The sequence below is a fragment of the Nanorana parkeri genome, unplaced genomic scaffold (assembly GCF_000935625.1).
Source record: "Nanorana parkeri isolate BGI_ZX_2015 unplaced genomic scaffold, ASM93562v1 scaffold887, whole genome shotgun sequence".
Lineage (NCBI taxonomy): Eukaryota > Metazoa > Chordata > Amphibia > Anura > Dicroglossidae > Nanorana > Nanorana parkeri.
This window is the reverse complement of record NW_017307155.1, coordinates 301,051-316,400: the sequence shown is the minus strand read 5'-3', so window position 1 is coordinate 316,400 and position 15,350 is coordinate 301,051. Positions and strand designations below refer to the sequence as shown.

At 41.0% G+C, this 15,350-nt stretch overlaps 1 protein-coding gene across 1 annotated transcript in view; it reads left to right on the top strand.

The window, feature by feature from the left end:
* The window catches only part of LOC108794698 (zinc metalloproteinase-disintegrin-like crotastatin), a 58,244-nt gene that overhangs the window by 14,229 nt on the left and 28,665 nt on the right, over positions 1-15,350 (top strand). The window contains exon 3 of the mRNA XM_018565786.1: positions 187-263. Within this exon, the coding sequence (XP_018421288.1) occupies positions 187-263 (77 nt within the window). The remainder of the gene's footprint in view (positions 1-186; positions 264-15,350) is intronic.

Genomic DNA, 15,350 nt, shown 5'->3' with positions numbered 1-15,350 from the left:
CTTCAGCACGATATCCAAAATGTAAATAAAAGTTTGACATGAGTTGGGTTTTAAGTTAGAGGTGTATCAGACTGCTTTTCATCTTCTATGTTTTGTATTAAACAATTAGAGCTGAAGGCATACTAAGAAATAATACAATGTATTCTCTAATCTTTATTCACCTTCTTAAATGTTATGTCTCTCCAGAGCAAGTATCCAGATCGGGTCCAGTACAAGCTGCCCGTGGAAGGGAAACCTGTACATTTATACCTCGAGAAGACTGAGTGAGTGACATCACTGTCCTACATTAATATATTTGCGATGCTTTACATATATGTAGGCTAGTAACCATGTGTCCCGTTTTTTTAAATGGGACAGTACCGTTATTTCTTCTTGTTCTTCCCCTGTCCCGTCGTTTCTTTAAAAAAATCTATTTTGTCCCGTTTTCCTTCTTAGGAGTGTGCTCTGAGTCTGTGTGCCCCCTTAATGAGACTGGCCTGCCACATTGATATAAATGGTAAGATGATCGCAATTGCAGCCAGCCTTCACGTCTACATCTGTGCGGCTAGCCGGTCTCATTAAGGAGGTGCAACAGAAGTCTCTGCCGGCGTGCATTCTTCCTCTGTGGCAGCACTGACTGGGAGGAATTTGCGCACAGAGCGCACTCCTAAGAATATGTAACTGAACTGCCTCTCAGTCAGTGCTGTCGCAGAGGAAGAATAAGCGCCGGCGGGAAATTTAGGCAGCCATTTTATATGATCAACAGCAGATCTTTTATCTCAGCAGGACAGTGCTCCAGAGTGTTAAGAAATCTCAAGGTTAATGGTCATAATTCTCTGCTCCTCAGGCTGAAACAATGGAAGGCTATGAGGCAGTATAGGAAGGGGTAAAGGTGCAGAAAGAATGCAAGGGCGATTTATGCATGCATGTAATATTTCCAAAGTAGGGCAATGGTGGTGAAATACAGCCCCCCTCTACGTCTACCTACATTTTTGTATGAGTTCTGTCACTGAAGAATAATTGTTGAGATGTGCATTTGGATCCCTTTATACCCGAATATTCGGGTATATAGTAATGCGTTGTATGGGAGCCGCCATCTTGGTGCATCTGACATCACATAAGAAGACCCACCACCCTCTTTGGTGCACCAAGATGGCGACCATTGTTTCTATGCGCATGCGTGCGTATGGACACGCCAGCGGGCAATATGGCCGCCGCACGTTTTTTTTTTAATTTCAATGTGCAGATTCAGAGACTTGTTGCTCGCCTCAGGATGCCCCTGCTGCAGGAACTTAATATATAAGGCCTTGAGGAAAGAAGGGAAAGGGAGACCAGACCAAAACCTTTAAATACATAAAGGGTTCAGGAGGGCAATATTTTCAATGTAAACATGAGAATAGAATCACTGGGACATAATCTCAAATTAGCAGGAGGAAGACTTAAAACTAACCTTTTAAAAGTTTTTTTTTTTTACCAAAAGAGTGGTTAATGCTTGGAACAGACTTCCAGCAGAGGTAGCGAGTCGTTCAACAGCATATGTATTTAAACATGCTTGAGACAAACGTAGATCTATACTCAGACAAGAGTTTTATACAGAAAAAAGAAATTACAAAACAGTATAAAATTAATATAAATAGGCAGACTTGATGGACCACTTAGTCTTTTTCTGCCATCACTCTCTTTTTTTTTAACCTGTCTTGCCAGTGGCTGTAATGTATGTGCAAAGCTGGGAAACCAATGCCGGGAAAGCTGGGAAATCCAATGCTAGGAAAGCTGGGAAAAGCAACAAAGTCCAAGGCCAGGTTTTTGGCACTGCAGCCAGAAGGCACACGTCGGTGCCAAAACCAACACTACTGTGCTGGGATGAACTCTCTCACATTTTACTTTATTGATCTGTAAGAAAGGATCTAATGATCATGTGTACAATGAGATATCTGTATTTCTACTAATGATTGTGGGGGCAGGGTGATTGGGGGGGCCGGGGGGGGGGGCACTGACCACTATACATGGAAACGCCCTCTCTTTTCCACTGCTGTCCATAGATCAGACCTGCTAATAGTAAATCCGACCTTAATTAAGAAGAATTTCAGATCACTGGATTAATGCCAGATCAAAAAATGTACCCATGGGTATACAGTGTGACGCTTATAGAATCGATCCATTACACCTGCATCAGATAACAGATGGGGTTGGAGAAGGGTGAGTCAATGACTCAGGAAGAAAAAAAATTAACTTAACGTTAACTTGTTCTAAAAGGAAATGGAAAATCCAAACCCATACAACCACCCTGGGCTTACACTCTTTTATGTCCACTCCCCTTGCTGCCCCAATCCTGGCATAATGTCCCACAAAATAAGGACAGTACCTCTGTATTGATAACTGCACAATCTATGGCATGCCCCTGCCTTATGTGACAATGCTGAGTGGTTGGTGGTTGGTAGGCTGGCTGGCAGCCCCCAAAAGCTTCATTGTTGGAAGGCAAAGGATGTGTCACTTACTCCACCATTAGGAACCAGAGGTCTTGCTGCACTCCTTACCGGAACATCTAAGGACCCGTGAAGACGGGTGGGTGCTTGTAGTGACCACGGGTGGCACCGTGAGAAACTCGAATGAAGAAATAGTCACCAGCACTCCAAATGGTAATTTAGCAATATTCCATTTATTGACACATTGCCGTTCTATGCAAGCGCTTTCGGGACCTCAAGGGGTCCCCTTCATCAAGCTCAAATGTCATTCTGAGCCCTATGAAGGGGACCCCTTGAGGTCCCGAAAGGGCTTGCATAGAATGGCAATGTGTCAATAAATGGACTATTGCTAAATTACCATTTGGAGTGCTGGTGACTTTATTTCTTCATTTGACTCCACCATGTCTGGAAGTACTGGGTGGAAGAACAGATCAAACTCTGGTAGGCAGAGAGACCATGTGATTTTTGCCTAGGCTTTAGGTCACACAAAGAAGCAACTGAGCATTTTATTTTAATTCAGAAAAAAAGAGACAAAATATTACTAAGAATAATACAGGGTTTCAAAGTACTGATGTATTCTGTTGATTTTGTGATCTTTAATAATAGGTCCACTTTAAAGAGCAATTCCACTTTTGTTGCTAATCCTCTCTGGGTGATTTGTGTACATTGGAAGGATTTTAGCAAACTCTGTTCTGAAGAAAGCACTGTTTGTTGCAGCATGTCCTTTCCAGACTGATCCCTGACTGGGAGGGTCTGGGTTCATTATAACCAGCTGGTGGACTTTCTGTGTTGTAATGAGAAAAGGTGCAGTGTCGGCATCCCTTTAGTAGTAATGAACCTTTAAGGTGCCCATACACCTGCCGATTTATCAAACGATAATCGTGGGAAATGCCGCACGGGCCGATGTGCGCAAGCGCACACTGCCCGTTCAGCATTTCAGTTATCGGAAGCCCGCACCTCAGCGGGGCGGGCTTGCGATCATCGCAAGTACGATCTGCCTGTCCAAGAAGGGACAGATCGTACGTTTTTTAAATTACCATACAACCATCGCAAGACGAAAGTCTTGCGATGGTTGTAAGGTGTATGGCCAGCTTTAGGGAGTATCTCACCATCAACAAAATTCCTATTGCAAGAGATGGCAAAAATGATACTTGTATCTTAGTACAGACTTCTGGGAAAATCAGTCAACCAATCACAGAAGCAGGAAGTGACATTTTGGAGGCATTCCATATTGCATTCAATTTTTTTTATATATGCTTATTATTTTTTTATTATTTTTTCCATTTTTATATTTTTAAAGTGCAGTTACCCTTTTAAATATGTATAAATAAGATTGTGGCACAGACTCTACAGATTAGTTTTTTTTTTTATTAGTCATACATTGCAGACTGAGGTTAATGGGGGAATAGTAAATATTTGTATTAATAATAAGGGATGGCATTGCTAAAAATGGGACATCTGGTAACCCTAACCAGCACAGTGGTAGAATTGGCTCTGTATCAATGGAAACATAGTACACTGCATGCATTCAGTGTGTCAGTGACTTGTTACAGGAATACATACCAAATCTGCTGTGACGGGAATTTTTTTTAATTATTACCTGCTTAATATACTGTCCTCTGGTTATATTCTGTACTTCCTTGTTACATTGTTTCTATCAAGTTATTAAACCTTAATTATAAACAGAATGCTGCTTAATTAAAAAATGCCCGTCTGAGAAATAATAATGGATGGTAATAACAGATCAAAAAATCTTCCAATTTCCTGTAACCCTGGGAAATTTTGGGTCATGTGACTCTTAGCATTGGCTGTGTGGTGTCTGCCAGTAGGGTGGAGCAAGGTTCAGGTAGAGCCACTAACAGGGCGGCTCTGCCTGAATTCTGCTTGCCCAAGCACTCCATAACCAGTGAAGATTTCAAACAAGGGGGAAGGAGGGGAAGATTTCCAATGTTTAAAGGAGAAAAGGTGAGTTTTTAAATCCTTAAAGTGACATTAAAGGTTAAATAATGCCTTAATCGGATCATCTTCTTCTTTTTCACTGTCCTTTTTCAGCTGTGCCTCCAGCGCTGGTGCGGGTCTCCGATCCAGCGCTGACTCCTCTGTCCTCCTCTCCTTTGACGTCCCACAGGGTCTGTGCGAGTGCATTCTGTTCCATAGACTTACCTTGTGTCTCTCCTCGTCTCCCGGCCGAACATCTGAACTGCGCATGTGCCCGCCCCAAGATCCTTTGCGGCCGCCCGAGACTCTTTACAAAGCAGCTTGAAGTGGGATCACTGCTCTCTGTGCGGAAGCCATAATCCATTTGAACCTATGTAGAGAGACCACTACTTCCCCACAGGGAGTACAGGTCCCACTCTGCAGCTGCTGGCAGAGAGACATTTGTATTCAGGCCGTGGCTGGTTTAGAAAGTAAATGAGCTGTAAGATATTAAACCCCTTCGTCTTGGTGCTTCTAAAATGCATTTAGCTAAATGGAACTTAGATGTCGGCATCCCGGTCAATTAGCATCGAGCCGGGGGGCGTGGCCTGCATCTCGAGGAGAATGGCCGCACACTTTTTGCTCGATCCTTGACCAGCTTTGAGCAGGCATGTCTGGGCAAGGGACCCTCCCGACACCTCATTTCCTGGACCTACGGCCTACTACGTCCATCTACCCCAGCCAGATCTGACACCCTGAGAGCCACCTGGGAGAGGGAACTGGACCAAGACATTCAGACGGATGACTGGGAATCGATATGCACTGGGGCCCACAAAAGCTCAGTGAGTTGTAGGACCCAAGAAACCAACTTTTCTTGGGTCCTACAACTTTTCTTGGGTCCTACTACCATCTGATCACAGGCCATTGTCCTGAAAGATTGCTCATACTTCCAAACCTACATATCCTCCCGAATGTCCTGTGTGATATGCCAGATGTTATTATTGCATAGCAATGAGACTAGATTACGCTGGAATTGCCAATTGTGAGAACCTGCCTGCAATGTCTAGTGACCTAACCAAACAACCTCATAGTATGGAGGTTGTTCACTTGAAGATGTAAAGTGATATGTTGTTTATTTGTCATTTTTTTTTGTTTTGTTTTGCTTTTGTTTCTCGCACCAATTCAGAGATGATTGGAGCATCTACAGCCGAGTGATACACAAATAAGATTTCTGTTTAATAGTTATGGTACTTGAATGCATTTTTAAGATTTAACTCCTGAGTTTAGTGTCACTTTAGGCAGAGCAAGTCGCATCTGCCAGGGCCTCTCATCTGTTCTGAGCAATAAAAATGCTCTGCTAAGCCGAATGGTTTTTGTTGATAAACCCGCTGACCAATCCTATTGTCTGACTGCAGTCAACTTCTTGCATGTCCAACTGCTCTCGTAGGCTTAAGGGGAACCTGTCTCTTGGTACCCTATGTTGGCTGTATAATTTTAGACCATGTAAATTTCTTATGGAAACCTTTCTAGCTATAGGTAACTGATTGGTCTAAAGACTATGGGGTTTATTGACTAAAGGCAAATAGACTGTTCACTATGGAACGGAATATTCTCTTAGCTTAGTGAATGTGGTGAAAATTCACTTGGCCACGAATGCCCAATCACATGCAAGGAAAATGATTGGATGATAACAGATGTGGTTGGAGAAGGATCACATGTGACATGCTTGAATGGTGAAAGTCAGCAGAGCTTCACCTTATTCACTAAGCTAAGGTAGAATTCCCTTGCAAAATAGAAAAGCCTATTTGCCTTTACTAAATCAGCTCATATGAGACTGGAAGTTCCAGTTTTGCTGTGTAATGAACTCGATGCTGCTGCTATGAATCAATGCAGTGACACAAAAAGCCAGTAATATTGTGATTATTGTGCAACATGTCCATAGGCTAAAAACTGACTCCTTAAATTTATGAATTTGATGATGATTACCATATGGGTGAAATTGTTTTTGAAGGCGAACCATGGGGGTCAGTGTTTTTCCCCATAGTTCTCCTACGGGTCATGGGAGGACACAAACTAGCGTCCTCCCGTGACCCAAAGCTCAGTATACCGCGAGCTACAACTCGCGGTATACTGAGACCGCCGCAGCCAGGACCGATCCCGACATTACTGTTGAGATCCACCCAGCTGCTTGAGTGAAAGCGGGCTCTGCCTATCTAGAGGCAGAGCCAGCTGTACCTGTCCCCTCCCCCGTCCGTTCCGCCAGTTAGAGCTGGAGGATCGGACAGGGGGAGGGGGGGTGAGGGGGATCCCTGCAGGGAGCCATGACAGTCACGCCTCTCTGTAGGGACAGGATCGAGAAGTGAGCAAGCAACGGTATGTGTTCCCTCCCTTCCCGAGCTGACGTGTGATAGTTTAATTGTCACATGTCGGCTCGAACTATGAGTCTGAGTGATTTTTCACTCGCCTCCTAGTTCTCCTTTTAAGGTCTCAAGTCTATTCAAATCCAAATCTCAACAATCAAGGCTCGCAGTACGTGACGTTGGAATAAAAAAAAAGTGTCCAATAATTGATCTACGTTTGGCTACCTGTACTTAGACTGGAGGATAGCCAGTAAATATTTACTCTCACCCCTATTCATTAAATGCCACTGTCATGGAAAGTTGATCGAAAAAAGCAAAGCGCTAGGGGAAAAAATGTGCAAAGGAGCGAAGGGTAGGTGTTCGGGCAAAAACCGATTTGTAAACCTGTTAGGTGTATAGCTGTGTAAAAACCAAACTAGAACACTATAAATAAATAGAGAGGCTCCAACCGTATAAGTTATACAATTAAAATCAAAAAGTCAAGTCCAATAGATTATATAGTTAATAAGTGCTAATAAACATCAAAAAATCAAAAAACGTGTCCAAATAGGTAAAATAATCCGGTGAACGGTGAACTCCGTGTGAAAGAATGCAAATATACAAAGATAGCAAAGTGCTTGAAGATGATCCGAACAGCCCCTCTCGGGTGGGTACTCACCAAAGGGAAGTTGAAAGAAAGCTCGTAGCGAGTGGTGGCGTGGTTAGACTTGAGCATAGAAGACTTCTCTGCGAGTCCCGGCTGCCGAAACACTTGATTTTCCCCTCTATGCCGCTGGCTGCATCTCAGGGATGAGGAGTCCAATCCTTTCGGATGGAGTGTTACCAAAGTGCTTTGCCGTATGTCCCGCAGATTTTTAAAGATGAACAAAAGAGAGAACCTTCATAGCGTAATATATAAAGCCTTAAAAAGTTTTTTTATTCAAGAAATAGGCTTACAAGGCAAAAAGGCAAAAAGAATTTTCGGCCAGCTAAAATCAGCACAAAAACCAGCATAAAACCTCGTGTCTGTAAACTCAGCATCTACTCTCCTCGACGCGTTTCGTCATGTGACTTCCTCAGAAGGGGAGTGGATGCAAGAGACAGGAGGTGAATCATATAAATACACTCCGCTAATTGGTCCCAATTCCAAGTAAACCAATTGGGCGGCAGCGTAACGAAAACTTAAAAACAGACACATCACTGAACAATTAAAATATAGACTTAGCAGATCGTTTCAAATATCCCTTAAAATAGCAGTTAATATCAGAAAACATGATTAAATATCTTAATAAAACTAATCCAATCTAATAATAACATGATAAGGGTTATATTGCGATGAAAAATAGACTAAGAACTCTATATAGAACCGACAAAGGGAGGTTGCAATCCGAAAAAAATGTTACATAGGCTTGTATATCAATTTAAAAACAGACACATCATTGAACAATTAAAATATAGATTTAGCAGATCGTTTCAAATATCCCTTAAAATAGCAGTTAGTATCAGAAAACATGATTAAATATCTTAATAAAACTAATCCAATCTAATAATAACATGATAAGGGTTATATTACGATAAAAAATAGACTAAGAACTCTATATAGAACCGACAAAAGGAGGTTGCAATCCGAAAAAATATTACATAGGCTTGTATATCAATTTAGAGGTATATACAGCCGATCTAAAAAATAGATAATTGGACAGTCAATTTCAGAGTGAAAGGGCACAATAGGGTCGATCTATAAACAAATTGATCCATAAACGAAATTAATACAATTGAAACTTATGTACAACTAGATCTTAATTAATAAATATAGTGCTGTGAGAAGTGTATCAACTGTGAAAAAATATGCGCAATCTATTTAGAGAGATCATAAATGTGTAAAAATAATATACGGCGAAGGCTAAAATTGTGTGAAATGGACCTAACAATGTTGGGGTATATGTGGAAGGGTGATCGAGAACTAAATAATATACATTAAACAATATAATGATTAGTATATAAAAGATATAATAATATAATGTAATGTAATAATAATGCACCGTGCATTTAATAACTAGGTAGGTGAAAATTAAATAACATAATAATGTGAAACTGAAGAAGAAATGGATAATATCAAATAAATAAATAATTATGAATCCCAATAAATATTAATTAGTTGTTAGCGAGAAAACAGTTAAGATCGAAATCTATATTCAGTCCTCTGGGTGCCATAGTGTCCAAAAGAAAAATCCATTTGGACTCATTCCTAGAAATATCTCTAGTGAGGTGGGAGCCTCTCCAATGATTTTTAATTTTATCGATCCCACAAATTTTTAAACCACTAGGGTCTTGGTTATGGACCAGTTTAAAATGTCTGGAAAGACTATGTTTTGTGAATCCCTTTTTAATATTATTAATGTGTTCTTCTATTCTTTTTTTAAGTTCCCTAGTGGTTCTACCAACGTATTGGAGACCACAGGGGCACTCTAAAAGATAAGTTACATATCGACTGGTACAGGAAATAAATGGTTTTATTTTATATTCTTTATTAGTGGTGTTGGATCTGAAGGAATTAATTTTCGTTCTGAGGCTTGTAACTCTACAACCTATACATCTCTTACAGGGGTAAAAACCAACCCCCTCAAAAAAAGAGACTGTATGTGTGGGTGGATCAATCACATTTTTCGATATTTTGTCTCTTAAGGTAGGTGCTCTTCTATAAATAATTTTGGGTTGGGGGGGGAGTAAGGTGCTCAGTGTTTTGTCTCTTTTCAAAATGCCCCAGTGTTTTTTAATAATGCCTTCCAGATCACGATGTTGTGCTGAATAATCTGTTATAAAAGATATTGGGAGAACATCAGTTTTTTTATTTTTGGAACCCTGATGTATAAGAGCTCCTCTATCTAACTTCCCCACTTTATCTTTTATTATATGCAAATCATTTCTCCTGTAACCCTTTTCTATGAACCTATCAACTAAAACCTGGGATTGTGCATGAAAATCTGTCTGGTCGGTACAATTCCTCCTGATCCGTAGTAGCTGTCCCTTAGGGATGGCTCTCAGCCAATGTGAATGGTGGCAACTCTGGATAGGGATATATCCATTTTTATCGGTAGGTTTAAAATAAGTTTTGGTTTTAAAATTATTTTCGATCTTAAAAATCTCTAAATCTAAAAAATGTACCATGGATTTACTGATGGTAGATGTAAAACGTAAATTAAAATCGTTACTATTAAGACTATTAATAAAACATTCCAAAGAGGATGGTGTCCCTTTCCAAATGATAAGGACATCGTCTATATAGCGTTTCCAGAGGACCAGTGATTTAATTGATGTATTAAAAACATACTCCTCCTCCCACTGGGCCATATATAAATTAGCCATACTGGGGGCAAATTTAGCCCCCATGGCTACACCTTTCTCTTGTAAATAAAAGTTATTTCCATACCAAAAGAAATTTTTTTCCATAGCAAATTGGAGGCAATCTAATATAAAATCGGATTGTTTAACCTTAAGGTGTCCGTATTTACAAAAAGCCCACTTAATAGCTTTCAAACCTTTATTGTGGGGTATACAGGTATATAAAGAAGCTACATCTACGGTAGCTAATGTGATATCGTTATTGATCTCTTCTGTGAGGTTAGAGAGTATTTTTAATATATCCTTAGTATCTTTTAAATATGCTTCAGTCTTAATTACCAGAGGCTGTAAATGATAATCAATAAATTCCCCAAGTCGTGCTGTAAGGGAATTAATACCACTAATTATGGGTCTTCCTGGGGGTTTAACCTTATCCTTATGGATTTTAGGAAGAAAATAGATAGTTGGTAATTTACTCACCGAAGGTAGTAAATATTCTTTTTCTTTTTTCGTTATTAGTTCGTTTTTATAACCCTTATTGATCAAAACTGTTAATTCCTTTTTAAATTCATAAGTGGGATTTTTCTTTAGAAGTTTATAAGTGTCCTTAGTTTGTAAAATATTGTTCATTTCGGACTCATAGTAAGCTCTGTTCATCACGACGACCCCTCCACCTTTATCCGCGGGCCTAATGACAATGTCTTTTCTATCCTCAAGAGACTCAATTCCTTTATTAATATATTCCTTATTTTTAAAATGTCTTATATTTAGGGACCTAATGTCCTCTTCCACTAAGCTTTTAAATACTTCGACGAAGTGATTGGAATTATTTTTGGGATTAAAAATAGAGTTGTTTTTAAGTGGAGTGTATATATATTTTCTCTCATGGGTGGTGGTGGTGTTAGGTATAATCGTATTAGACGAGGAAGAATAGTACTTTTTTATATTAAGTTTTCTAATAAATTTCTGAAGGTCTACATAAGTGGAAAATTTGTTTAGATTGTGCACGGGGGCATACTTCAATCCCAAGTTTAGGACCCTCTCCTCATCAGCACTAAGAGGGACCGAACTTAGATTAAAAATGCCTCCTGTTACCATGTTCTGTTGTACCTTGTTACGTAATTTCCGTCCTCCTCTGCAGCCCCTCCTTGTGGTTTTTGGTTTCGGAAGTGGGGTCTTTGATTCCCATAAGGACCCTTCCTTCCCCTTCCCCTTGTATATGTTTGGTCTCCCCAATTCCGTTCCGTACGATCTTCCCATCCCGTTTGGTCTCTGTATGTCCAGGGAGGGCGCCTTCCTCTCTGGGGTGGATGACTCATGTGTCTCCTTAAAAATGTGTCTTTGTAGGGGGGATTGTGGCGGGTATGTTCCGGAAAAACCTGTGTTTTGGGGGTTAAATCATTAGGTCCAAACGGGGATTCCTGATTGACCTCCTCTTGTTCCATTAAGGGATGATACCGTTGTGAGAGGGGTATATTAGGACGGGTTAAGTGTTTTGGGGGTCTTCTATTTTGGGAACTGGGATCGTGATCAATTAGAGGAGGAATGGCTAACCCTTCTCTCTCTCTTTTACGTTTCTTATGTACTGGTTTCCAGTGGGAATTCTCAGTATTGGGGACTAAATTAAAATCCTCATGAGCTATTATTGAGCCTTGCTCACTGGTATTACAACTGTTAACCTCCTCCTCTTCATTCATGAGTTTCTCAATGGGGAGAAGCACTCTGTACAGAGGCTCAGATTATACATGACAGATGACAATGACAGATTATACATATTTCAGCATATGGCGTGCTATTTTCTTCAATATTTGAATATTATTATTGTGTTGTATATGTTTTTCATAGGTTCTGTAAATGGCTGCCATAAGAACCAGAGCAAGTGCATTTTTATCACTGCCCTTTTTATGCAGGCAATGAAGTGGTACAATGATCGAAAAAAGCAAAGCGCTAGGGGAAAAAATGTGCAAAGGAGCGAAGGGTAGGTGTTCGGGCAAAAACCGATTTGTAAACCTGTTAGGTGTATAGCTGTGTAAAAACCAAACTAGAACACTATAAATAAATAGAGAGGCTCCAACCGTATAAGTTATACAATTAAAATCAAAAAGTCAAGTCCAATAGATTATATAGTTAATAAGTGCTAATAAACATCAAAAAATCAAAAAACGTGTCCAAATAGGTAAAATAATCCGGTGAACGGTGAACTCCGTGTGAAAGAATGCAAATATACAAAGATAGCAAAGTGCTTGAAGATGATCCGAACAGCCCCTCTCGGGTGGGTACTCACCAAAGGGAAGTTGAAAGAAAGCTCGTAGCGAGTGGTGGCGTGGTTAGACTTGAGCATAGAAGACTTCTCTGCGAGTCCCGGCTGCCGAAACACTTGATTTTCCCCTCTATGCCGCTGGCTGCATCTCAGGGATGAGGAGTCCAATCCTTTCGGATGGAGTGTTACCAAAGTGCTTTGCCGTATGTCCCGCAGATTTTTAAAGATGAACAAAAGAGAGAACCTTCATAGCGTAATATATAAAGCCTTAAAAAGTTTTTTTATTCAAGAAATAGGCTTACAAGGCAAAAAGGCAAAAAGAATTTTCGGCCAGCTAAAATCAGCACAAAAACCAGCATAAAACCTCGTGTCTGTAAACTCAGCATCTACTCTCCTCGACGCGTTTCGTCATGTGACTTCCTCAGAAGGGGAGTGGATGCAAGAGACAGGAGGTGAATCATATAAATACACTCCGCTAATTGGTCCCAATTCCAAGTAAACCAATTGGGCGGCAGCGTAACGAAAACGTAAAAACAGACACATCACTGAACAATTAAAATATAGACTTAGCAGATCGTTTCAAATATCCCTTAAAATAGCAGTTAATATCAGAAAACATGATTAAATATCTTAATAAAACTAATCCAATCTAATAATAACATGATAAGGGTTATATTGCGATGAAGCTACGAGCTACGAGCTTTCTTTCAACTTCCCTTTGGGCTGTTCGGATCATCTTCAAGCACTTTGCTATCTTTGTATATTTGCATTCTTTCACACGGAGTTCACCGTTCACCGGATTATTTTACCTATTTGGACACGTTTTTTGATGTTTATTAGCACTTATTAACTATATAATCTATTGGACTTGACTTTTTGATTTTAATTGTATAACTTATACAGTTGGAGCCTCTCTATTTATTTATAGTGTTCTAGTTTGGTTTTTACACAGCTATACACCTAACAGATTTACAAATCGGTTTTTGCCCGAACACCTACCCTTCGCTCCTTTGCACATTTTTTCCCCTAGCGCTTTGCTTTTTTCGATCATATTAGGATTCATCCCTCTTCAGAGCAGCTTCGGGTTTTAATTATTCTTTCACAATTTATTCACATATTTAATTTTAATTCATTTATTCCTTTATTATCACCCCCCTCCAGAAGCGCAGATTAACTTGTTTACATGTCATGGAAAGTTACAATGATATTTTTTGACACTGTTGGTGCTGATAGTTAGTCAGTGATCTATAAACAGCACTTTCACTCTTATCTCTTGTTACATTAAATATTAAACTCTACTTTCAGGTCTGTCTACATTCTAGACAAGATTTACTGCTTAGGAATGTGTTTTTGAATGATAAGTACACCTCCACTCAGTTTACTTTCTCTAACTCGCATGCTTGCAAAATATAGAACACTTGCCTCCCATTAAAACAATACCTGCTGCGGCACTTGATTATAAGTTTATCCACATTCACAGCTTTCTCTTAGTTCCCCTGCAAAGTCCCACAAATACCTGTTGGTCTCGCCAGTGAAGTCCACCTAATGCAGCATCTTGTGATAGGGGGGCAACAAAGCTGCACTGCTTTTGAATTCAGAGCAGACTTGCCACTCTCATGTAGGCTGTGTCTGGATGCACTACAGTGGAATGAGATGTTACAGGGTGGTTGGCAATTGACATTGTCACTGCTCAGTGGCGTAACAATCGCCATAGCGACCCAGGCGGCCGCTATGGGGCCCGGGCACAGGGGGGCCCGGCCAGGGCATCCCTCTGATGCCGTGCGGGCCGCTATGGCATATCAGGGTGCTGGCTGTCAAGAGGAACGCGCCGCTGTTAGATCACTGACAACCTGTCAGTTATGTGTGCAGTGGTGCGTTCTTCCTCACATCTGCCCCTGAGCTGTGTCAGTGACAGCCAGCAGCTGCTGCAAAAGAGACTGGACCCGGCGTTTGCAGTGAAGGAGGAGGCGGGGCCCGGCCCGGCGACCTAAGAGCAGGAGGGGCCAGTGATGTAAGAGGAGGCGGGGCCCGGGGACGGAAGAGGAGGCAGGGCCCAGCGACCACAGAGGCGGACCGCCCTTACAGGTAAGAGGTGTGCAGCCCACCTGAGACCCTGCAGAGCACGCCATAGAGAGTCTATGTTGGGCTATGCAGGGTCACTCTCAGGTGGGCTGTTTGGTCTATCAGGTGGGCTCTGCAAGTGGCATAACTAGACATCACAGGGCACCATACAAAATTTTGCTATGGGGCCCTGTGATTTCTAGTTACACCCCTGTCACTGCTGATTCATAAGGCCTTGTTCACACCAAATGCAGAGCAGATCTGCATGAGTTTCTGCACACGCAGTGCAGTGGGGTTTGCAGTGTTTTTTGATGCGTTTCGGGCCGTTTTGGTAAAAAAAGAAATAACAAATTAATTAAAGTTTAAAATGGGCTTTCAGTGCGTTCCAGGGCATTTGCGTTTTTGATGCGTTTGCATGCATTCCAGAGCAGGTAAAATAGGGCCTGCTGCAGTTTTTTTACCTCCTCTGGAACGCTGCGATGTGAACTGGAGCTAAAAATACCATTGGAATACATTGGACGCAGTTTTGCTCCGGTCTGTAACTGCTCTGCTCCTGGAACGCGCTTGGTGTGAACAAGGCCTCAGGCTGAAGCTCATCAATCAACACCTGGCCACACCTAGTCTTGCCCACTGCTTTCTGGATTGGCAGCACTGCCTGTGTTGCTGAAAGCCTCCCACTGTGAGCAGCAGTGGCTGGGAGGGGGAGCGTGTGGGACACAAATGAAGGATTTGGCTCGGTCAAGGAAGGTTAATTACATTTTGGTTCCACTTTTTGATGCATGTGATCACACGTTAACCAGATTTGGTACTTGTATGGACTGTCATTCAGAAGCTTTTAGTTGTACTTTAGTTTATTATTTTTTTTTAACTACTTAGTGTGTCAACTGCTACTACATCAATCTACACATCTACAAAGATTGTGTCTATTGAGAATGTTTACATTTACAGCAATTTTTTTTATTTTATCTTTTTTTTTATGGGGGGGGG